The sequence below is a fragment of the Pelodiscus sinensis genome, chromosome 5 (genome assembly GCF_052426305.1).
Source record: "Pelodiscus sinensis isolate ZL-2025 chromosome 5, ASM5242630v1, whole genome shotgun sequence".
NCBI classification, from domain to species: domain Eukaryota; kingdom Metazoa; phylum Chordata; order Testudines; family Trionychidae; genus Pelodiscus; species Pelodiscus sinensis.
Genome location: NC_143056.1, coordinates 65152593 through 65178093, shown reverse-complemented (window position 1 = coordinate 65178093; position 25501 = coordinate 65152593). Strand labels below are relative to the sequence as shown.

The 25501-nt window shown below is 45.9% G+C and overlaps 1 protein-coding gene across 1 annotated transcript in view; it reads left to right on the top strand.

The window, feature by feature from the left end:
- EHD4 (EH domain containing 4) overlaps positions 1–25501 on the top strand; it is a 64624-nt gene that overhangs the window by 17958 nt on the left and 21165 nt on the right. Inside the window, exons 3-4 of the mRNA XM_075927200.2 lie at positions 14485–14582; positions 20942–21354. Coding sequence (XP_075783315.1) covers positions 14485–14582; positions 20942–21354 — 511 coding nt within the window. The remainder of the gene's footprint in view (positions 1–14484; positions 14583–20941; positions 21355–25501) is intronic.

Sequence of the window (25501 nt, the reverse complement as noted above, 5' to 3'; positions counted from 1 at the left end):
TATTAATGCTTCTTTTGTGATCTGCAGTGCTATCTCCATGTCTAACTGTAGCTCTTGTTTTTCCTGTATCCCTACTCATATTTAATTTGGCTTGTGGAGAAATTTGAACATTGTAGCATTGTTCTGCTGAAATAAAGGGTCTTCTTTCTCACAAGATATATTCTGAATTTTCTTGTTGCTACTAAAAAGCTGTCAGGCTTTCTATAGAAAAAATGAGATGGGTTAAGAAAAATGTCAGTTTCTACAGTATCTATGATATATTTTGAAGAGTTTGTGTATTTGTGCAAACTAAAGTAATAATTTGTAATTACCTACAGATACCAGATTTTGCATAAACAATTTTGCCACTTAAATTAGCTGAATACACTACTTTTTATGCCAGAATATGATGGGTGAAAAGTTAAAAAAAAATATTTTTCATCGGGTAAAATATCATGACTATTATGATTAGTGTTCATAAAAATATTTGCTAACAAAATTAAAATTGGGCCACCTATTCAACTGTTATTTTAGTGCAAAAAATATTTACTGTTACAAATCACAAAATAATTCAAATTAGTTATGGAAAGAGTAATGAAAGCTTTGAGTTTCTGTTTCAAATGTACTATGTATGGTGGTAATTCTATAAAATGAATGTTAGAAGTTGAAATCCTACAAATTTAAAACTGGTCTTTTACTTCCCTTTTGCAAGCATGTTTATAAAAAATTCTCATAGACTCATAGACTTTAAGGTCAGAAGGGACCATTATGATCATCTAGTCTGACCCCCTGCACAGTGCAGGCCACAAAATCTCACCCACCCCTCCTAGAATAATCCTCTCACCTATATCTCAGCTATTGAAGCCTTCAAATACTTTGAAGACCCCAAGATGCAGAGAATCCTCTAGCTGTGATCTGTACCCCATGCTACAGAGGAAGGCGAAAAACCTCCAGGGCCTCTGCCAATCTACCCTGGAGGAAAATTCCTTCCCGACCCCAAATATGGCGATCAGCTAAACCCTGAGCATGTGGGCAAGATTCATCAGCCAGACACCCAGAAAGTTCTCTATAGTAACTCCTATCTTCCCTCCATTGACCTATTTCCCACTGATAATGAATGGTCAATTAGTTACCAAGATCATGTTATCTCATCAAACCATCCCCTTCATAAACCCATCTAGTTTAATCTTGAAACCAGATAGATCTTTTGCCCCCAATACTTCCCTTGGAAGGCCGTTCCAGAACCTCACTCCTCTAATGGTTAGAAACCTTCGTCTAATCTCAAGTCTAAACTTCCTACTAGCCAGCTTATATCCATTTGTTCTTGTGTCCACATTGGTATTAAACTTAAATAATTCCTCTCCCTCCCTGGTATTTATCCCTCTAATATATTTAAAAAGTGCAATCATGTCCCCCCTCAGCCTTCTTTTGGTTAAAGTAAACAAGCCAAGCTCCTTGAGTCTCCTTTCATAAGACAGGTTTTCCATTCCTCGGATCATCCTAGTGGCCCTTCTTTGTACCTGTTCCAGTTTGAATTCATCCTTCTTAAACATGGGAGACCAGAACTGCACACAGTATTCCAACTGGGGTCTCACCAATGCCTTGTATAATGGCACTAACACCTCCTTATCCCTACTGGAAATACCTCGCCTAATACATCCCAAGATCGTATTAGCCTTTTTCACGGCCATGTCACAATGGCGGCTCATAGTCATTCTATAATCAACCAGGACTCCGAGGTCCTTCTCCTCCTCCGTTACTTCCAAATGATGTGTCCCCAGCTTATAACTAAAATTCTTGTTATTAATCCCTAAATGCATAACCTTACACTTCTCACTATTAAATTTCATCCTATTGCTATCACTCCAATTTACATCATCCAGATCTTCCTGTATGATATCCCGATCCTTTTCTGAATTGGCAATAGCTCCCAACTTTGTGTCATCCGCAAATTTTATTAGGACACTTGCACTTTTGGTGCCAAGATCAGCAATAAAAAGATTAAATAAAATTGGCCCCAAAACTGATCCCTGAGGAACTCCGCTAGTAACCTTCCTCCAACCTGACAGTTCACCTTTCAGTATGACTCGCTGTAGTCTCCCCTTTAACCAGTTGCTTATCCACCTCTCAACTTTCATATTAATCCCTATCTTTTCCAATTTAACCAATAATTCCCCATGTGGTACTGTATCAAATGCCTTACTAAAGTCGAGGTAGATCAGATCCACTGCATTTCCTTTATCTAAAAAAATCTGTTACTTTCTCAAAAAAGGAGATCAGGTTGGTTTGGCACGATCTACCTTTTGTAAAACCATGTTGTAATTTGTCCCAATTGCCATTAGCCTCAATGTCTCTAACTACTTTCTCCTTCAACGTTTTTTCCAGGATCTTACATACTACAGATGTCAAACTAACAGGCCTATAGTTACCCGGGTCGCTTTTTTTCCCTTTCTTAAAAATCAGAACTATATTAGCAATTCTCCAGTCAAATGGTACAACCCCTGAGTTTAGAGATTTATTAAAAAATTTTGCTAATGGACTTGCAAGTTCATGTGCCAGTTCCTTTAATATTCTTGGATGAAGATTATCTGGGCCCCCCGATTTACTCCTATTAAGCTGTTCAAGTTTGGCTTTTACCTCGGATATGGTAATATCTACCTCCTTATCTTTAGTCCCATTTGTTAACTTACCATTATCCCTAAGCTCTTCATTAGCCTCATTAAAGACTGAAGCAAAGTATTTGTTCAAATATTAGGCCATTCCTAGATTATCCTTAACCTCCACTCCATCCTTAGTAATTAGCAGTCCTACTTCTTCTTTTGTTTTTTTCCTATTTATATGGCTATAAAACCTTTTACTATTGGTTTTAATTCCCTTTGCAAGGTCCAACTCTACCTGACTTTTAGCCTTTCTCACTTTATCCCTACATGCTCTAACCTCAATAAGGTAGCTTTCTTTACTGATCCCTCCCATTTTCCACTCCTTATATGCTTTCTGCTTTTTCTTAATCACCTCTCTGAGATGCTTGCTCATCCAGCTTGGTCTAACATACCCGCCTATACATTTTTTCCCTTTTCTAGGGATACAGGCTTCTGACAGCTTCTGCAACTTTAACTTAAAATAATTCCAGGCCTCCTCCACTTTAAGATCCATAATTTCTTTAGTCCAATCAACTTCCCTAACTAATTTCCTTAATTTACTAAAGTTAGCCCTTTTGAAATAAAAAACCCTAGTCTCAGATTTATTTTTGTTTATTCTTCCATTTAATTTAAACTGAATTAGCTCATGATCACTTGAGCCAAGGTTGTCTCCTACAACCATTTCATCTATGAGGTCTTCGGTACTCACCAAAACCAAATCTAAAATAGCATCCCCCCTTGTTGGTTCAGCAACTACTTGATGAAGGAATTCATCAGCTATCACATCTAGGAAAATCTGAGCCCTATTATTATTACTAGCACTTGTTCTCCAGTCTATATCTGGAAAGTTGAAATCTCCCATGATTACACAGTTTCCATGAGTATTTACTTCATTAAAAACATTAAAGAGGTCTCTATCCATATCCAAATTGGATCCTGGTGGTCTATAACACACCCCAAGCGCTATCCCAGGGGAGGATCTGTTAATTTTCTTCCCCAATGTGATTTTTGCCCAAACGGACTCTGTCTTCTCCATTCCATCACTTTTTATTTCTTTACAATCTACCTCATCTTTGATATACAATGCGACTCCACCACCTTTACCCTTATTTCTGTCTTTCCTAAACAGCACATACCCTTCAATACCTGTACTCCAGTCATGCCTAGTATTCCACCATGTTTCTGTTATTCCTATATCTGGTTTCACTTCCTGGACCAATAGCTTTAGTTCCTCCTTTTTATTACCTAGGCTCCTCGCATTGGTGTACAAACATCTTAATTTTTGCTGTTTGGACTCATTCACATTCTTTACCCAATATGGCACAGACGTTATACCTCCAATATGACCTATTAGACTAGTATCCACCCCACTCTTCCTCATGTTCGTTCTCCCACCCCCAGCTATATCCTTTTTTACTTCATTTTCCTCCCTCTCAGTGTTAAAATCTGGCGTAGAGATTACCTGGGCATCTCCCAACCGTCTCCCCCAAATTCCTAGTTTAAAGCTCTCTTAATAAGTTGAGCCAGCCTCCATCCTAGAAGTCTATTTCCCTCCCTACTTAGGTGAAGTCCATCTCTAGAGAACAGTCCTCTGTCCATAAATGCCTCCCAGTGACCATACATCCCAAAGCCCTCCTTATAGCACCACTGCCTAAGCCATCTATTGCTCATCATAATCCTGTCACATCTTAGTTGTCCTTCTCTAGGAACAGGCAGAATCCCACTAAAGCTCACCTGAGCCTCAATTTCCTTAAGCATCCTCCCCAGCCTGGCATAGTCTCCCTTAATTCGTTCCAGCGAGAATCTAGCCGTATCATTTGTTCCTACATGAAGGATGATCAATGGATTCCTTCCTGCTCCCTTAATAATTCTCTTCAACCTCAGTTCCACATCTCGTATCTTAGCACCTGGCAGACAGCACACCCTTTTATTCTCTGGATCAGCTCTGGTTACAGGCCTATCTATTCTTCTCAATAAGGAGTCCCCAATCACATAGACCTGCCTTTTCCTAGTGACATTGAAATTCTCTGGACTATCTCTAGCTTCCTCTGGCTGCAAGTCCTTGCCATTCCTATTTTCCCTTGTAATCCTAATGCTCATTATTGGTGTTGTTTCCATTAAGTCTTCCCCTTTATCTGTGGGACTAGCCACTCTTCTCTTCTTCCTTACCCTTCCATCTTCATTATCTACCTGGTGTACCCCTTCTTCATTTTCCAGCTCCACATACCTGTTCTTGAGCTCTAGTTTTCCTTCACTGACCCATCTTTTCCTCTGCCTGGTCCTCTGAGTCATATGCTTCCACTGTCCAAATTCTATTACATATATTTCATTTCTTGAACTTTCCTATAAAATTACTTTGCCCGGTCAACGATGGGCCTCACCTGCTAGGTTCTAATAAAAGATATGGTCACCTTTTATATATTGGCCATTGTTCTCCTTTTGTCCTCTTGATCATCCAGTTTATATTCTAGTATTCAACACTTGCATCTAATGTTGTTATGCCTCCGTCCCGGAGGAAGGGGGAAAGAGGGGGGGCAGGGTCCCCCTTTCCTGACTGGTTTGACGCCAGACACGCTAAGTTTTCTAATTAAAGACCTTTAATTACACTATGCTCGCCGCACCGCGCTGATCCCGCACAACGCGACCGTGGCCCCAATGACCACTCTTTTGGGAAAGGGTGAGAGGGACGGGGTCCGGGCCCGCCCTCACTCCGGACCCCGACCCAGGGCCCTAAAGCCAGGACACTCGTCCTAGCCAGTAACGGGGGGAGTTTGCGAACCCTAAACTCCCCCGCTCTCGGGTTCCGCGGCCCAGCCCTGGGTCACTTCTCCCTCTTTCCCAAGTCCCTCCTCCCTCCTCGCTGGCCCCCGGGGTTTTACCTCACCCAGAGGCGCCAGTATTCGCTTCCCCACGGACCTCCGGGGGTCTCCCGATCTCCCTGCTCGCCTCCCTCCCCCTGGCCGGGCGGCCAGGCGTTTAAATCTTCCGCCCGACGCCGGGGGATGACGTCTACCCCGACGTCCTTTGTGCGCGCCGCCTGGCCCCGTCGCGGTGGTGACGTCAGGCCCCGCGCCGGGCTGGGTGGACGCCACTCCCCCGGGCGGCGTCTGCCGGCCGTCCCGAACCGCACCTCGCGGCGGTCAGGGTAAGCCCGTGCTGCGGCCGGCTCCGGGAGTGGCGGGGCGGCCCCGCCACACACCTTCCCCCTCAAGTCCGGGTCTCTCCTTACCGGCCCGCCCTCCAATGTTTCATCTATTCATGACAGGCAGTCCACATTTCCGTTCGCGGCGCCTGCCCGGTGTGTCACCTGGAATTGGTACGGTTGCAGGCTCAGGTACCACCTTAATACTCGCGGGTTGGTCTCCTTCATCGTCTGCATCCACTGAAGTGGCGCGTGATCCGTCACCATGGTAAATTTCCCCCCTACAAGAAAATACCGCAGTGAGTCAATTGCCCATTTCAAAGCCAGGGCCTCCTTCTCTATTGTCGCATACCCCTTCTCCCGAGGGAATAACTTGCGGCTCAAATATAAGATAGGATGACCCTCGCCCCCCTCCTCCTGGGTCAAGACAGCCCCCAATCCGGCCTCTGACGCGTCCGTCTGTAGTACGAAGGGTTTATCAAAGTTTGGTTGTGCCAGCACTGGCGCGCGTACCAACCGCCCTTTTAGTTCCTGGAAGGCTGTCTCACACTCCGGTGTCCATCTTACCCGGTCGGGTTGTCCTTTTCGGGTGAGATCTGTAAGAGGGGCGGCTATCGACGCAAAATTAGATATGAATCGTCTATAATACCCTGCCAAGCCGAGAAATTGTCTTACCCGTCTTTTCGTGGTGGGCGTGGGGTATTCGCGCATGGCCTGAACTTTGTCTATCAGGGGCCTGAGCTTCCCCTTCCCCACTGTGTACCCCAGGTACGAGACCTCGGATTTCCCAAACTGACATTTTTTTGGGTTGGCTGTTAGGTCTGCCTGTTGTATGGTTGCCAATATCGCTGTCAGGTGTTCCAGGTGTTCTTCCCAGGAATTACTGAACACGATGATGTCGTCGATATAGGCGGCGGCGTAGTTCTGGTGATCTTTCAAGACGCGATTCATCAGCCTCTGAAATGTCGCGGCTGCCCCATGTAGTCCGAACGGCATCTTCGTAAACTGGTATAATCCGAAGGGGGTGGCGAACGCCGTCTTTACCTGTGCTTCTGCTGCCAGGGGGATCTGCCAGTAGCCTTTCGTCAGGTCTAATGTTGACAGATATACGGCCCCTCCTAGGCGGTCCAGCAGTTCGTCTATCCGAGGCATGGGATAGGCGTCGAAGCGGGATATGGCGTTCACCTTTCTAAAATCTATACAAAACCTAATGGACCCGTTGGGTTTAGGCACCAGGACAATGGGGCTCCGCCACTCGCTATGGGATTCCTGTATCACTCCCCATTCTAGCATAACTTGGAGCTCCTCTTTTACCGTACCCCACAGTTTCTGGGGGAACGGGCGCATACTATCCCGTACCACCTTACCCGGCTCCGTCCTAATTTCGTGTTGCACTAGGGTAGTTTGCCCGGGGCGACTTGTCAGCACCTCCCTGAACCCCTCCAGGAGGTCCCGTAACTGTTCGCGCTGTGCGCGGGAGAGGTCTTCTCCGACCTGTATCCCATCGAGCCTGACCTCGGGTTCTCCCCAGGGGCCAAACTTGATGTCGGTTGACCGGGGTTCTACTAAGAGGGCCTCTCGGGGGTTCCATTTCTTTAACAAGTTAACATGGTAGATTTGTGCCTCTACCCGATTCCTATTTACTCGGACCTCATAGTCGACAGGCCCCACCCTCCTCAGCACTCGGAAGGGTCCCTGCCAGTGGGCTAACAGTTTCGACTCCCCGCTGGGCAGTAATAAGAGGACTTGGTCCCCAGGCTCGAACTCCCGTACCTGGGCCTTCCTATCATAGTTCTCTTTCTGTCGGTCTTGTGACCTTTTCAGGTTCCCTTGGGCCCATTCTGCCAACTCATGCAGGGTCCTCTTCAACTTGCCTACGTACTGGGCTGTCCCGAGCGCGGTGGAGTTGTCGGCCTCCCAGCCTTCCCTTACCAGGTCTAGGATGCCTCGAGGCCGTCGCCCGTACAGTAACTCGAACGGCGAGTATCCCAAGGACGACTGGGGAACTTCTCGCACCGCGAACATCAAAGCTGGAAGGAGTTTGTCCCACTCGCGGGGGTCGTCCTGCGCAAATTTCCTCAACATCCCCTTCAGGGTGCGGTTAAAACGTTCCACTAGGCCATCGGTCTGCGGGTGGTACACCAAAGTTCGAATCTTCCGGATCTGCAATGCCTTACATAAGTCCACCATTACTTGGACGTCAAATTCGTCCCTTGGTCGGTTAGCAGTTCCTTGGGTAAGCCGACCCATGAGAACAGCTTTACCAGCGCCTCGGCTATCACGGGGGCTGTGGCCCTTTTTAGGGGTATGGCCTCCGGCCAGCGTGTCGCATAGTCCACGATAACCAAAATGAAGCTATGCCCCCGTGCGGATTTCTCGAGGGGCCCTACCAAGTCTAGTGCGACCCGCTCGAAGGGGGTCCCTACTACGGGGAGGGGGACTAACGGCGCCGGGGGTACCCGACTGGTGGACGTCTTCTGGCACTGTGGACACAAGCTGCAGAAGTCCTTAATCTCCTGGTATACTCCTGGCCAGTAAAACCGTTGTAACACCCTCTGCTGGGTTTTTTCCGCCCCTAAGTGTCCTGACCACGGGTGCTCATGGGCCAGCTCTAGGACCTTCCACCGATAAGGTCACGGTACCAGGAGCTGCCACCATTCCTCCCCGGGGAGCTCTCCCTCTGCTACCCGGTATAATCGGTCCCCCTTCACCTCAAAGCGTGGTCCTCTGGGTTGGCGCGTCGATCCGTCCGGCTGGGGGGGTCTCCGTTGTTTGAATCTGGGCCCAGGCCGTCTGCAGGGTGGGGTCTTCCCGTTGCTGCGTAAGGAAGTCTCCCTCCTCCACCTCCAGGCGGACGGTCGCTGGGGTCCCTTCCGCTTCCTCTGGGTGCCCCGGTTCTGCCTGTTCCTCGTCCCCTTGGGCTACCAGTGTCCCGTGTTCGGCATCCCTTTCTCGTTCAGCTGGCAAGGCCTCACTCCACTGGCTTAAGAGTCTTTTTAGTCCCGGCCAATCCCGCCCCACCAGTAGCGGGTATGCCAACTTGGGGCCTACCGCCACTATACAATCCTCCTCTAACTCCCCATCCCTGATCCGTACGCGCATCGTGGCGTAGTGGTGGACATCCCCGTGGACACACCGGAGTGCTATGGTGGGGCCCTTAGCCTGCCTTGGGTATATTACGTCCCTCCGGACTATGGTCTGCCCGCACCCGGAGTCTAATATTGCCTCCACGGGGCGCCCCTCGACCCACAGTTTCCTGGTTACCTGTGCGGTGCTTGTGGCTCCGCGCCTCTGGCCGAAGGTACAGTCCATCATTGTGCAGTCCCGTTTGTAATGGCCCTCCTGGCCGCATTGGTAACACACCACTTTGGGCACACCCTCCGGTGGTGGAACCCCTGGTCCGGTCTCGGTCGCCCGGTCGACTCTCGGCTCCGTTGGGGGTCGGCTCCACCGTGGTGCCAGCCTCCTCTCCGGTAGGGGTCCTAAGGGGCCTCTTCGACCTTCCCCGCTCCGTAGGGGTGCGGCTAGTTTCGCCGGGGGTGGCTCACCCTTTCTGGGTTCCCGTGGCGGCCCGCCGGCCGGCTTTCCCTCTATCCCCTCCGCGGCTAAGAAGTGCTCCATCAGAGTCACGGCTTCGTCTAGGGTTTCGGGGAGATGACGACGTACCCACAGCTGCCCTTCCGTGGGGAGTATCCGAATGTATTGTTCTAAGATGACCATGTCGGCCACCTGTGTCCCCGTCTTATTTTCGGGTTCAAGCCACCGCGTACCCGTCTCCTTCACCCTTTGTGCCACCGCTCGCGGTCGCTCCTGTGGGTCGTACCTGGCCTCCCGAAACCTCCGTCGGTGGGTCTCTGGGGTCACGCCTAACTGGTCGAGGACTGCTTCTTTTACTTTATAATAGCACAAGGCGTCTCATGCCGACATCCCGCGGTAGGCCAGCTGGGCGGGTCCTGACAGGTAGGGCGCCAACAAGGTCGCCCAATGTTCCTGTGGCCACCTGGCCGCGGTAGCCACCCGCTCGAATGTGACCAAGAAGGCCTCCGGGTCATCGTCCGGTCCCAGTTTTGTCAATCGTATGGGCAGCCGTGCTCCGCTCTCCTCGTCCGCTCCCGGCGTTCCGGCCACGGTCCCCATGGTCGCGCCCCGTGACTCCCTGGCCGCCTGCTCCTGACGTTCTTGCAACTGGTTCAGCAGCTGTTGCAGGGCCTGCATCTGCTGTTGCTGTTGCACCTTTTGCATCTCGGTCCACCACTCTATGATCCGGTTGGGTACCATCTCGTCTACGAGTCAAACCCCCGTTAATGTCGCTTACCGTCCCCCCTAGGCCCCTGTTTCGGGGCCCCGTGCCCACATTCTCCACCACGTGTTACGCCTCCGTCCCGGAGGAAGGGGGAAATAGGGGGGGGGGTCCCCCTTTCCTGACTGGTTTGACGCCAGACACGCTAAGTTTTCTAATTAAAGACCTTTAATTTTACTATGCTCGCCGCGCCGCGCCGATCCCGCACAACGCGACCGTGGCCCCAATGACCACTCTTTTGGGAAAGGGTGAGAGGGACGGGGTCCGGGCCCGCCCTCACTCCGGATCCCGACCCAGGGCCCTAAAGCCAGGACGCTCGTCCTAGCCAGTAACGGGGGGGGTGTTGCGAACCCTAAACTCCCCCGCTCTCGGGTTCCGCGGCCCAGCTCTGGGTCACTTCTCCCTCTTTCCCAAGTCCCTCCTCCTCGCTGGCCCCCGGGGTTTTACCTCACCCAGGGGCGCCAGTATCCACTTCCCCACGGACCTCCGGGGGTCTCCCGATCTCCCTGCTCGCCTCCCTCCCCCTGGCCGGGCGGCCAGGCGTTTAAATCTTCCGCCCGACACCGGGGGATGACGTCTCCCCCGACGTCCTTTGTGCGCGCCGCCTGGCCCCGTCGCGGGGGTGACGTCAGGCCCCGCGCCGGGCTGGGTGGACGCCGCTCCCCTGGGCGGCGTCTGCCGGCCGTCCCGAATCGCGCCTCGCGGCGGTCGGGGTAAGCCCGTGCTGCGGCCGGCTCCGGGAGTGGCGGGGCGGCCCCGCCACAAATGTATAGTTACATTTTTGTATTTTCTTTTCTTTTGGTGCCTGTGTAGTATTTTTCCTCAATCTGGCTAGTTCTGTGCTTTTTAGTGCATTGTTTCCTTTATTATCTCTGTAGTTGGAAGTGAAAAGCATTGCTTTTTAATAGTGCCTTCTCAATGACCTTTCAAAAGCAGTGCATAAACTTTTAAAACCTTTATTTAAGTAGATAAGACTACTTTACTGTTTGTAGCATTTGCTATATTTAGTACTCTTTTGTAGTCTATAGTACTGTAATTATAGGAGATGCTGAGATATTTACTTGTGCTATTGGAAAGTCAAGGTGATTGTGTCTTTCTGAATCAGAAGTGATGGCAAATACAACAGATTGATTTCCTAAGTGATGCCTTTTAATGGGCACAAGCAAGGAGTTTCTCTGTGTATTCTCCCAAATATCGTTACTTCCAAAGGTCACGTAGAAAATAAGACAAGGCTTGAGTTTTTTTGATAGCTTCTAACTGAGTCCTTCCAGTTCTCCTGGATCAAGCTTCAAGATCTTCTTTCTTAGGAGCAGGAGCATATTCTCCATCTGGACTTGAAATTTCTGCAACTGACTGCCTGCAAACACATTTTGACTTTGGTTGTAGCATGTTTTGTTAAAGAGCCATGAATTGTATACAGTACAGTAGAGAGCAATCTTTTTCTAGACTGCTCAGAAGAAAATTGTTTTAGCATCTGCCTCCATCCCAGACTATTTACTATCATAGGCTAGTTTGGTCTTTAGGTACAAATTTCATTACTTGGCTATATCATCTTATATATCTGTTCAGAGGTTTTCCTTCTTCAAGCATCTGCTGTCTGAAGCAGCGTTTTCTTGGAACTTGAATCTACTATTTGCCAAGTTCAGAGCACTACTTTTTGAATTTTGAGAGAATGGTCACTGTGCTCTCTGCTGAAGAATACTGATATCATTAATAATGAGTAGTCCTGTGGCACCTTAGAGACTTAATCTCTAAGGTGCCACAAGACTACTTGTTGTTTTTAAAGTTTCAGACTAACATGGATACCCCTCTGAGACTTGATATCATTAATGTCAGCCATGAGAGTTAATGAGATCTAAGGCCTATTGGCTGACTCACCGTACAGTGTTCAGAAAGATAAGATGTTCCTACAAATTTGCTACATTTCTGCCTAAAGCTTTACAGATGATTTTTCCCCTTTGAAACAATTATCCTATCTATATTTTATTCCTCTACATTATACATTTTTCCAAAGGGGGAAAGGCTTCACTATTCAGTTGTTATAGAACTCTTAATTACTGCTTAGATAAGTACTGTAGATGATATCATGAGCTTTCGTGGGCACAGCCCACTTCTTCAGGTGACCAGAGGTCACGTAGAAAATAAGACAAGGCTTGAGTTTTTTGTTGATAGCTTCTAACTGAGTCCTTCCAGTTCTCCTGGATCGATCTTCAAGATCTTCTTTCTTAGGAGCAGGAACATATTCTCCATCCGGACTTGAAATGTCTGCAGTTGACTGCCTGCAAACACATTTTGACTTTGGTTGTACTATGTTTTGTTAAAGAGCCATGAATTGTATACAGAACAGTAGAGAGCAATTTTTCTCTAGACTCCAGTCATCTGAAGAAGTGGGCTGTGCCCACGAAAGCTCATGATGCCATCTACATATTTTGTTAGTCTATAAAGTGCTACTAGACCATTTGTTGTTTTTTTTCTGTACAGACTAACACGGCTACCCCCGAAGCTGCTTAGCTAAGTTAATTCTTCTTATGCTATTCATGACATATAGAGATAGTAAATCTAAAGGAAAAGCTAACACTTCAAAAGTGTCAAAGTGGCTCATATTTTACATCCAAGCCTGTTATGAATCTGCAGATAATATAATATCTAAAGGTCTTAAAACATGTTTTTCTAAGTCAAAAGCACCGTGCCCGAGCAATTTCTATCACAATGGTGTATATAAGGCTGGTCCTTGGAGTTCTATGTGTATGTTTAAGTTGCACTACTCTCTTGATTTGACAGTTTATTATAGATTTGATATTTCTGTCAAAACCTGCCTTCTTCAGATTTTTAGAATCTCTAGAATTTTTACTAAGTGGAAAGGAACTGAAGCCATAGTTGTTTATATGCAGTAACTTTGCACCAAGCATTTGGTTTCTTGACATGGCAAATGTGTGACCCATTGTTGCCATCCTTGGTATTTTTAGTACAACCTCAGCTCTTCAAGGGAAGTATTTATGTAAGAATATATGATAATTTTAAAATGAAAGTTTCTGGCTCTAATATGCTGCAGAAAAAAAGCCAGAAAATGTGAATGAAGTGTACTTTAAGGGCTTAGAAATCTAAAGGCAAATTAAATGAACACCAAATGTATTCTTTTTAAAAATTTCTTGATTGAATATTTGTACAGTAAAACTCTGTTGGTCTGGCACTCCTGATGGTCTGGTACCATTAGGAACCCGGAAGTGCTCCGGGCAGCCGGACCATTGGAGTTGCTCTGCCCCCAGCTTCCCCGATTCAGCCGCTGCTAAAACTGACCAGTGGCTGAATCGGGGAAGCCGGGGGCAGAGCAGCTGGAGTGCTGCCGGGTAGGTCCCGTAGCGCTGCCCCTCAGGGCTGTGGGACCCAACCCGGCAGCACCCCAGTTGTCCCCAATTCAGCCGCTGCTGAAACTGACCAGCGGCTGATTCCAGGAAGCCCAAGGCAGAGCTGCTCTGCCTCGGGCTTCCTGGAGTCAGCCGTTGATCAGTATCAGCAGCGGCTGACTTGGGGACAACTGGCACAGAGCAGCTGGGGTGCTGCCGGGTTGGTCCCACAGCACCAAGGGTTGGCGCTACCAGACCAAACCAGCAGCGCCCCAGCTGCTCTGTCCCAGGCATCTGGATTCAGCCACTGTTGAAACTGACCAGCGGCTGACTCCAGGAAGCCCGGGGTAGAGCAGCTCTGCCTCGGGCTTCCTGGAGTCAGCCGTTGATAAGTATCAGCAGCGGCTGACTTGGGGACACCTGGGGTAGAGCAGCTGGGGTGCTGCTGGGTTGGTCCAGTAGCGCCGCTCCTCGGCGCTGTGGGACCAACCCGGCAGCCCCCCAGCTGCTCTGCCCCAGGCGTCCTGATTCAGCCACTGCTGAAACTGACCAGTGCTTCCTGGAGTCAGCCGCTGATCAGTATCAGCAGCGGCTGACTTGAGGACACCTGGGGCAGAGCAGCTGGGGGGCTACCGGGTTGGTCCAGTAGCGCTGAGGAGTGGCGCTGCGGGACCAACCCGGCAGCACCCCAGCTGCTCTGCTGCAGGAGTCCCCGATTCAGCCGCTGCTGAAACTGATCAGCAGCGGCTGAATCAGGGATGCCTAGGGCAGAGCCGTACTATCGGAAGGGGGGGCTATGAGGGGTCTGGGGTGGCATCCCCCCGCCCCAGGCCCCTTATAGCCCCTCCTTCCGATAGTCCGGCAAATCTGATAATCCGGCACCCCCTAGGTCCTAAAGATGCCGGATTATCGGAAGTTTACTGTAGTAAGCAATATTGAGACCCCAGTGTTCACTGCTTTACAAACATGCTTTGCATGTTCTGTTTATGAGAATATGCACTCCAGAGTGGGGGCATTTATACAGGCAATCTACTCAAGAGCTAGAGCTGCTTTAAGTAACTTTTTCCTCCTTCCTTGCAGGTTCATGTGTGCTCAGTTACCTAATGAAGTTTTGAAGAGCATCAGCATCATTGATAGTCCTGGAATTCTTTCCGGAGAGAAACAGCGCCTCAGTAGAGGTGAGTTGAAGCAGTCAAAATAACTGTTATCTCTATTGACCTGGTCTCCTGCATTGTGAATCTGGTTCTGCTAATCTCTCTTGAGGACTTGCTCCAGTGGTTTGGTAATGGTGCAGTTCAATTATTATGAAGGAGACCTATGTGTGAATTATTTCTTTTGGGGTCTTTGTGCCAAACAAAGGATATAAAGTTGATTGCAATCAATGTTTTTTGGGTTAGTTGTAGAGATTAAGATCAATGTTCCATTCATAGTGGGTGGTTTTTTTATTGTGCTCAAATACAACAAAATATTTTAATTTAAAAAAGAAGCATTATGGACCTGGCTCTTGAAATTTGGCAGGGAGGCTAGATTCGTGTCAGGGATGTGCCTTTTGCTGCCCCAGTGAGAAATCCACCTACATTTGGCCAAGTTAAAGGCCTTAACAAATGATAGTTTGCACGTGCACAGTAGACTCTTACCGATTTTAGCAGCTCAAATTCCTGAAGATTTTTGTGATCATTGAGCATGCTTATGTCTCTTAAAGCTTCTCTTCTAGTGCTGACCAGACTAAGTGTGCACCATCCCAGTAAAGTGATTGAGCAAGATTAATCCTCTCTTAGCTCCTGGAGTTGTCTATACTGCACTTGCATCATCCCCACAGAGTGATTGAACATGTTCCCTCCAGCCCAGGGCAACAGGGCAAAGCCAGACTTTACCAGTAATGGCTGCTGTGGGCTGGGGATCATTCACTGGCACTGACAACAGAAAGTATTTTTCCTTTGCAGTCTTGATTACTCTTCTGTCGGTCACCAGGCAGCTTGGAAGAAGAACCCATCTGATTAGAATGTAGATTTCAACAAGGCATCTAGAGAGACAGGGACTAGAGGGAGGGAGGGAAACTGGGGCTTGCTGAGCAAGAAGACTGAGAGCTGGGGGAGGAGAGGCAGGATTTGAGTGCTGCAGCAGGGGGTGGAGGGAAGATAGGGTAGGACTGGTTGCACAAGGTGACTGGTTTTGGGAGCCAGGAAAGGACTTGGAGCTGGTGAGGGAAACAGGAGGGTGCAGTACTGAATGTTCAGATACATGCCACAATGTGTGATATAATGACTGCTCAATCAGTTCAAATACAGCTGCTGTTGGGTGTGTTTTGAGTATGGTATTGTCAAACGTGGGTAAATATTTGGTTTTATGCAGAACAGACTTGTGACTCAGTGCAGCTCAAGGACTTTGTGAACTGCTTCTTAAAAGAGAAAGGTTAAAAAAAAACCTTATTGGGAAAATAGTTTAACAGATATTAAACTATATATACACTTGTTAAACAATTTTCAGTTGTGTACTAAGATTCAAGAGTATTCTTGAATTTGTATCTAAAATGTATTAACAAACTGAGTACACTTTGTGGATTATGGAGACTGTCCTCGGGCAATGAAAATTAACTTCTTGTCACTCAGGGCATGACTCCTCACATTTTTTCTTTCTGAAAGTTAGTGAAAGTTTATTTGTTTTGCTAGTTGTGTGAGAATTAAAGCTACTGAGAGATGCTTTATGCTTGTTCCTGACTTTGTTTTAAAAAAAAGTTGTATTTTAAAACCTTTAGGAGTAAGCATTGCCCATGCTGATTAGCAGGGCTCGCCGAACCACGGTGAGCCCCGCTCACCAGCTGTGCTGTCCATCGCAGAACCCGGCTCTTCCGGGTTACAATCTATTCGCCACGAGCGAGTAGATTGTATAATTTGTCGAGCCCTGCTGATTAGGAATGTTAAATTTTGATTAATCAAGTAGTCAATGGAATTTCCATCAATTAGTTGATAGGAGGTCTAATCCGAACTACCTAATTCGTGCCGCGTGTAGCCGCGGGCACGGAGTCCGAACTAGCGGACATTTAAAAATGGCGGTGCCCGGCAATATGCAAATGAAGCCCAGGAAATTCAAATCCCGGGCTTCATTTGCAACTCCGGTTGCCTACATTAACCACCCTAGTTCGAACTAGGGTGGTAGAGTAGACATACGCTTATATACACTGAATTTGGTGGTCCTAGCTTTAACAGTTTGGGGAATAATTCTTGAACAAATGAACAGACAGGCAGACAAACTCTCAATTATATAATAGATTACTGACTATATAGACCTAATTAATCATGCTTTATTTCTGTGTCTTCAGCCCAAACCTTAGATAATATATTACTGGCATTTTATCTTACCAACTGCTTATAACTAAAATTAGATGCCAGTTCATCCTCTATAGGAACTGCCATTTCCTTTTGTTTCTGAGCTGATTGTTGACTGACTGACTGTTTAGTAGCACACATTCCGTAACAGGAAATCTCCCCACCCATAGTGCTGGTTTTTTTTTTTTTTTTTTTTTTTTTTTTGAAGAGTCACTTTTCTTCTCATTATTTCAAAATTTAGGAGTTTAACAACTTTTTTTGTTTTTCAGTTTCTTCCTACTTTTCCTTTTTTAAACTTTTTTCCCTTGTGAAACCAAGATTCCCCTCCCCTCAATAAGTTAATTACTTAGATGGGAAAGTATCGTACTTGTTCAGGTTGCTAAGTGAAATTTAATACCATCTGATGGCTAGTCTGAGATCTCTATCCACTGTCATAAGTATTAACAGTCACATTGGCAGTCTGATTAATTCAGTGACATTCCTGAAAAAAAAATTTGGTTGTGTTCTGACAACATGGTGAGCAACAACCTTCCACCATCGTAATATTTTGTGTGTGTATGTGCACTACAGAAGGAAATCTATTCTTTGCTTTAAGAACATAGAGTTAAAGATTTTATTCTTTTTCTATGAAGCATTTGTTGAGTGGTTTATCTATAAACATATGCAAACATAATTGCAAGAAAGACTTGACAGGTCTTACTATATTACTGGAAATAAGTAAAATTAATCCCTTGTTGACTTATTAAAATCCAATGTAGAAACTGTAATTTAAAATGGAAGCTATTAAGCGAACTTTGAAAAGAGAGAAAAATTTACATTCCACTTTCCAAGGTTAGGTTCTGGGCACTTTTCAGAGCTAGTTTTATTTGAATACACAATTGTCCTGCCATTATAAACAAGCATAGATTCCATAAACTTTTTATGCTATCTAGTCTCTCATTAAATTTGCAGGAGATTTGAGGCAGAATATGTAAATACATAGCCATATGAAGTGGGGGTGGGGAAGAGTTGTATACTGTGGGCATCTTGCCATATGCCAGAAGTTGTGATGTTTGCTGAGCTATTTCAGACCTGTTGTGTTTGTTGCCAACAGAATCTGAAAAGAAAATAAGTATAAAGGAAGGAAGGATGTGGGGCACTGGAGTAGCTTCCATTTAAGTGACAACAAAACACATTTAGTAGCTCTTCCTGGATTGCCATCAACAGTTTACTGCTTAAGTTAACATGAAATGAGGAAGCAGACATAGTATAAAAAAAATCTTGGCTGCCTGATATTGTTGAACCATGACGTATATGTAAAACAGTGGTGACTGGTGTCTGTAAGAGGAGGCCCAGGGAAGGGTGTGTGGGGACACCCCTTGTATCAATTAGAGTTTTAGGAGGAGTATAAGGGAGCAGTGCTCCTCCTGAATGCTACCACAAATCACCTGTGATGTAAAATAAGTTTATCCTATGTTTCCAGCAATCTCTGACGATACAATTGCTTTTTTGTTGGTGTAGCACTCAGAGGCCAATCCTTGATGTTAGCAACTGTACTCCATCTGTTGCAAATTAGGGATTGTCTACACTGCCACTTTACTGCACTGTAACTTTCTTGTTTAGAAGTGTGAAAAAATCGCTCCCCACCCCGAACTCCCAGCACTGTTAGCTACTCCCCTTATAGAGGTAGCTTGCTTACTGATCTGGGAGAATGCTCTCCCAGCATTGGTGCCAGGAGCATACTGCCATGTCAAAGCGCTGCTGCGGCTAGGTTTTAAACGTAGACATGTAGATAAAGCCTAGGTTTCACTGGGGTTCAGGTGGATACTTAAGGCACCAAGGGTTTTAGAAAGTGTGTACAGTGGAGGGAGGCAGAAAATTGTTTCTTTTGCACCTTGAAATAATTACAACTCTAAAAAATACCTAAACTTTTGCATCTGGTTCTGCTAAAAAAAATTGATTTAGAGTAAGTGAAAAGATGCAACTAATTGTAATGAAATATAGCATGTAATATATATAATACAGCATCTGGTTTGAGCTCAGTAAAGGTTTCTTAGCATAGTTCTAATATCTTATTTTTGCATGAGTGTGCTGGATTTCTAATGGAATTAGATTAGAGGGCAAACATTTGGAAGATTTTAGAGCTTCTAGTTTTTGGTTTCCTATACTAGGTACTTTTCAAATTTAAGGACGTCATAATTTAAATAACAGACGTAAGGCCAAACTCTGCCCACTGATGCAACTGCTATGTGCTTTATGGCAGAACTAGCAGACTTTACTCGGCGTTGCCCGGGTCCTTCAAAGCAGGGCCTTAGGAATGTATAGGGGGAAAGGTGTGGGAGGCTGGGGGCCAAGGCATGTTCTTTCTCCCCCAGCACCCCTGCCCAGGACCTCTTCTCCCCCTCCTTCTCCCCAGGCTGCCCATGGCCTGTTCTGTCCCACTCTTTGAGGCCGTCCAGCATCTGTTCTCTCCCCCCAGCCCAGGCCATTCCCTCCAGCCCGCCTGAGCCCTGTTTTCCACCCTTCAGCCTGCTTGGGGCCTGCGGCCAAGGACTGGGAAGTGGGGGAAAGGGTCTGGAGCAGGGGGGGGCAGTTAAGATGGAAAAGCCCTAGCCCTGTTGGCCATTCCCTGGGTGGTATGGCCGCCCCCAATGGACACTCTGCAGGAAATAGCTCTCACCAGCAGGCTTGCTACTCCCAGTGGCCACACTCAGAGTGCGTTCCAGCACTCCCTTTGCATGGTATGGAAAACTGTCCTTTTCCCAGGGCTTCTGATTGTCCTGGCACCTCCAAACCCGACCTTGTTTTATGTTTTAGGAGAAGAGGAAGATGCATACTTAATGTGATGGCTCTAGCTGTTACCATTTCGGAGGCGTTCTTGAACATATGAACTCACAGAGACAGACAGACACTCTAAAATACATTTAGAGATTTGGCACTTAAATGTTTCCATGTAAATCTTTGAGTGCCTAAACACTGCCTGTAGCCACTTTCCTCTTGGAAAGCATTGGCTGGTTGACTGCTCATAGCAGGCATTTTGGAAGCATCACAGCTAATGATTCAGTGCATTTATTTTTCTTGTGACTATTTACTGAAGTTTTTTACAGATGGCCAACATCTTCAGCCATGCTGTGGATGTTAGCAATGTTCCCTCTAACATTTTCATCCATCCACGTGTGGAATAAATTGTATGTGCACTGAGGGATGTAAGAATGTACGCCACCAGAAACAAAAAATCTTACTGTTGGCACTCTGCAAATCAGTTGGACAGCATTGGAGTTTCTCCTGAGTAGTCGCACAAGTGCATAGCTTATAGGAAACACTGCTAAGTAGGTATTATTTCAGGAAGAATGAAATGACTTTTGCAATGGATACCATTTCTCCCTTTTGTGTTACCTGCTTCATAGAGATAAGAAATTAATAATATAGAGAAGGGATAACAACACAGTAAAAAGATAAGGATCATTTGCTTATCTATGCAGAAGGGATATTTAATACTTTGAGGATAACTATGATCATAAGTAAATGAAAGAGAACCATTTAATACCGTGAAATATCTGAAGGTAAAAAATCAGAGTTTAATGGTGAGCTGGATGCTGAATTCAAGATTCTGTTCAGGTTTCCTTACCATTATCCTTGGATTTGACTGTCCTTCATTTTAGAGGCTGGACCTGGATGGAAAACTGGCTACTAGTTCACCCGCTCCTCACTCAAGTAAGATGAATCAGTCAGGCCAAATCCAATGCCACATCACAAACTCCTTCTGCAGATTGAGTATTTCATTTCTGGAGGAATTTCTGAAGTACTGTTTGTCATATGACAGTGAGGTGGATTATTGCCAGGCCATCAACAAGTGTTGTAAACTCTGCAAGAAGTTTTGAAATATTTTTGCTTTAAATTTCCTTTTGTTCTGTGTCCCAGATAGCATTAAGGATCACCACTCATTTTTCTTCACTGTAACCCACTCTGCCCTTAAAGCCATCCTTGGAATGGGTAAAATTATTGTGATGTGAACTCCTTAATGGACTACAAAGTGTTACAGTGCAATCCTTTGTTCCTAGGGTGTACCCAGCCTGCTGCTAATCCAAAGACTGAGATGAGGGTTAAGAATTGAGTTTAGAATTCAAATCTTCTCTCTCTGCTACTACTGAGTTACATGTTGATCCTTTAAACAATCCTTAATAAAGAGTTATCAGTGTAGTGATCTCCAATGGTGTATTCTCTCTCTTCAGGCTATGACTTCTGCCAAGTCCTCCAGTGGTTTGCTGAACGGGTTGACCGCATCATCCTCCTCTTTGATGCCCATAAGCTGGATATTTCTGATGAATTTTCAGAAGCTATTAAATCATTCCGAGGCCAGGATGACAAGATTAGAGTGGTGCTGAACAAGGCTGATCAAGTAGACACTCAGCAGTTGATGAGGGTCTATGGTGCACTCATGTGGTCCCTCGGAAAGGTGATCAACACTCCAGAAGTGTTGCGAGTCTACATTGGTTCTTTTTGGTCCCAACCTCTTCAAAATACGGAGAACCGTAGGCTCTTTGAGGTGGAAGCCCAGGATCTCTTCCAAGACATCAAAAGTCTCCCACAGAAGGCAGCTGTGCGGAAACTCAATGACCTCATTAAGAGGGCAAGACTTGCAAAGGTAAGATAGGAAAAGAACCAACTTTATTTTCAATGACCAATCTCTTTTACATTTGTTTCATCATTCTTACTCTCTCCTGTCACATCTTTCCCCCTCCATTCAGTTAAAGGAAAAGTTTACTACATTTTGTGTTGGAGATAGATAGTAATGTGATATGCTGATCAGTAGACCTTCTGGAAGCACATAGAAGGAAAAGTAATGTGTTTTAGGATGCTACTTTTTCCATCTTTTAAAAGAGACTTTAAAAGAACCCTCCTCTTTCTAGTAAGAAGTACTTCATACTGCTAAGATGGCTAATTAAGGATATGGTAGAGCTTTATAAAATCATGAATGATGTGGAGAAAGTGACTAGGAAGTGTAATTTACCCCTTCTCAGAATACAAGAACTAGGAGTCATCAGATGAAATCTATAGGCAGCAGGTTTAAAACCAAACAAAGGAAATAATTCTCCACACAGTGCATAGTCAACCTGTGGAACTCATTATCATGGGATTTTATGGAAGTCTAAAGTATAACTGTTCATAAAAAAAAAATTAGGTTCATGGAGGACAGGTCCATCAATGGCCATTAGTTAAAATGGTGAGAGGCACAATTCCATGTTGTAGGAGTCCCTAAATTTCCAATGACCAGAAACATGTGGCACTGCCCAACCTCAGAGACAGAACACGGGACTAAATGGACCCATTGGTCTGAACCATTAGGGCTATTCGTATGTACTCCCTTGAACTCATCAACAGCTCCTAGCCAGAGCAGATGATGACCGAACAAAACAAGATTCCCCTTCATCAAAGTGCCAAGTGAATCACCTTCACCTCACTTGTGGTTCCTGGACCAAAGATCACAATTGCCATTGGGAAGTAACTTCTTAATTAAAATTTATTTTGATTTTTTTTATAGCACATCTACTCACACTTGTGCATGCACACACATACACTTTAAAAACTTCACATATGTTAAAAGCAGTAATTTACTTAGCCTATATATCACTGTTGTGCGAAACAACCCAACCATAAAAGTAATATCCCCAGATTAAACCACCTGTATTCCAAGCCCATCATCTCCCACATACTTGGCTAAAGACGGGCTTCACTTTGTTTCCAGAAGAAATCCGAGTCTGACAGACCAGGGAAGAACTGAGTTCTAAGAGGTCCTTTCAGTACAGATTCCCTACCAATATTGCCCTCTGTCTTTAAACCATGTAAAATAGTATTTGCATGTGCTAATCAGGTAAATTCTTCCTTCTTGATTTATGTCCCTATATATAGGGTAGGGAATATTTGATTTTTATTTAGATTGCCTTTTGAAAATGTGTACTTATTTTTGTTAGGCCTCTCTCCTTCAAACTGACAACTTATTTGTGAAGTTCTTGGAATCCTCAACAGATTACTTGTTTATCATTTTAAAAGCTTTCTGTATTATTACTTACACTAAATCTTCAAAATCCCCACTTAATGACACTAGCTTCTGCTGCCCTTTCCTGTCCAGGCCCAACCGGGAGAAACTTCAATTGCTATGTTTTAAATGGTTTCCTCTAAATATTTCCTTCTCTTCCTTAGTAGACTTCCTTTATTGTATAGTATTAAAATTCCAGACAGAATACTAGCAATAGTAGTTGGATATTCTGCTTGTCTTCAAAGCCCTAAGGAAGGTTGAATAATTAGCATCTTTCCTTTTCTAAATCTCAATATCTAAATAATTTGAAAGGTTTTTTTTACTGAAAAATGGGAGGGAAGAAGAATCAAATAACTTTGAAATTATTGAAGAAGAAATTTGCTATTTATTAACAATTTCTGGGCCACACATTCAGCTGATGGGGCTTGTCTGTATGGGTAAATTGTAATCTGTGTTAGATAAGGTGAATTTGAACCAATAACTAGTTATGTTAGTCTAACATCCTGTGTGAACATTCTTATTACTATGACTGTCAAGCAATTAATTAATCGCATAATTTAAAAAAAAAAGATTAGTCATGCTGTTAAACAACAATAGATTACCATTTATATAAGTATTTTGGATATTTTCCACCTTTTCAAATATCTTTTAAATTACAAAACAGAATATGAAGTGTACAGTGTTCGCTTTGTTTTGATTACCGGTATTTGCACTATAAGAACAAAAGAAATAGTATTTTTCAATTTCCCCATTGCAAGTACTGTAGTTCAATCATTTTATCATATAAAGTTGAATATACAAATGTAGACTTCTATTTGAAAAATAACTGCATTAAAAATTAAGAGTGTAAAACTTCAGAGCCTATAAGTCCACGTGGTCCTACTTCTTGTCCACTCAGACAGACAATTTGCAGGAAATAATGTTGCTTGCTTCTTTTTTGTGATACCAGTTGCTTGCATGGCATTGTTATAGCCAGCATTGCATAATATTTAAGTGCCAGATGCACTAAAAGATTTGTATGTTTCTTCAAGTTTCAACCACCATTCTAGAGAACGTGTGTCTATACTGCAAATGGTTATTCTTTGATAACAATCCAAAACAGTGTGGTCCGATGCATGTTTATTTTCATCATCTGAATCAGATGCCACCAGCAGAAAGTTGATTTTCTTTTTTGGTAATTCAGGTTCTGTAGCTTCCACATTGGAATGTTGCTCTTTTAAGACTGCTGAAAGTATTCTCCACACCTCGTCCCTCTGAAATTTTGGATGGCCCTTCAGATTCTTAAACGTTGGGGTCTGGTGCTGTAAATATCATTAAAAAAATCTCTCCTTGGTACCTGCTTCATGTATTGTCAAATCTGCTGTGAAATACATGGCAGAATGTGGGTAGAACACAGAGCAAGAGATATGTGATACTCCTCCATGGAGTTGTCACAAATTTAATTAACACTTTGTATTTTTTTAACAAGCATCAGCATCATGGAAGCACATTCTCTGGGATATTTGCCAAAGCACAAAAGATATACAGGCAGTCCCCGGGTTACGTACAAGATAGGGACTGTAGGTTTGTTCTTAAGTTGAATCTGTATGTAAGTCAGAACTGGCGTCAGCTGCTGCTGAAACTGATCAGTTTCAACCGCGGCTGAATCTGGATGCCAGTTCTGACTTACATACAGATTCAACTTAAGAAACCCAGGCGTCCCCAAGTCAGCTGCTGCTGAAACTGATCAGCGGCTGATTCCAGGAAGCCTGGGGCAGAGCAACTCTGCCTCGGGCTTCCTGTAGTCAGCCACTGGTCAGTTTCAGCAGCGGCTGAGTTGGGGATGCCTGGGGCAGAGCAGCTGGGGTGCTGCTGGGTTGCTCCAGTAGCGCGGCTCCTCGGCGCTACTGGAGCAACCCAGCAGCACCCCAGCTGCTCTACCCCAGGCGTCCTGATTCAGCCGCTGCTGAAACTGACCAACAGCGGCTGAATCAGGACGGCTGGGGCAGAGCAGCTGGGGTGCTGCCGGGTTGGTCCGGAGCGGCGCTGCGGTACCAACCTGGCAGCCCCCAGCTGCTCTACCCCAGGGGTAGGCAAGAAAAGGCTGGTCTGCTGGGGGGGCACTAGCTGCACCCCCCCCCCAGCAGACCAGGGGGACAGGAGCAAAGCCGCGGAGCGCACCCGCGGCGGGACAGCCCAAGCGCGCCCAGGCTGTCCCGCTGCGGGCATGCTCCGCGGCGTTGCTCCTGTCCCCCTGGTCTGCTGGGGGGGGGTCCAGCAAAGCCGCTAGACCCCCCCCTCCCCCAGCAGACCAGGGAGACCGGGAGAAGCTTTTCTCGCCCCGGAGGACACGGGTGGCGACCCGCCGCCCGTGAGCTCTGGGGCGAGAAAAGGCCCGTTCGTAAGTGCGGATCTGACATAAGTCGGGGACTGCCTGTACTAAAGTTTAGCATATCTGGTAGAGCTCCAACCCCAGCCACGAAGCTCTGGCCGGCAGCAGCAGCCCCAGCACTCCAGCCCCAGCTGTGGAGCTCCTGCCTGGGGAGCCCCGGCCAGGCAGACAGCAGTGAGGCTGGGCTGGAGCTCTAGCCAGGTGCAGCAGGGCAACACGGGCTATGATGAGAGAGTCCTCCCCTGGTCTGGCAAATCCCCTCATTCGGGACCGGTCAGGTGCCGAGGGTTCTGGATCAGGGAGGTCCAACCTGTCATACCTTCCATGGTAAATTACTGAGAAGCATCAGAAGCAGATGACTTTCAAGCAACAGAAGTCCTTTTA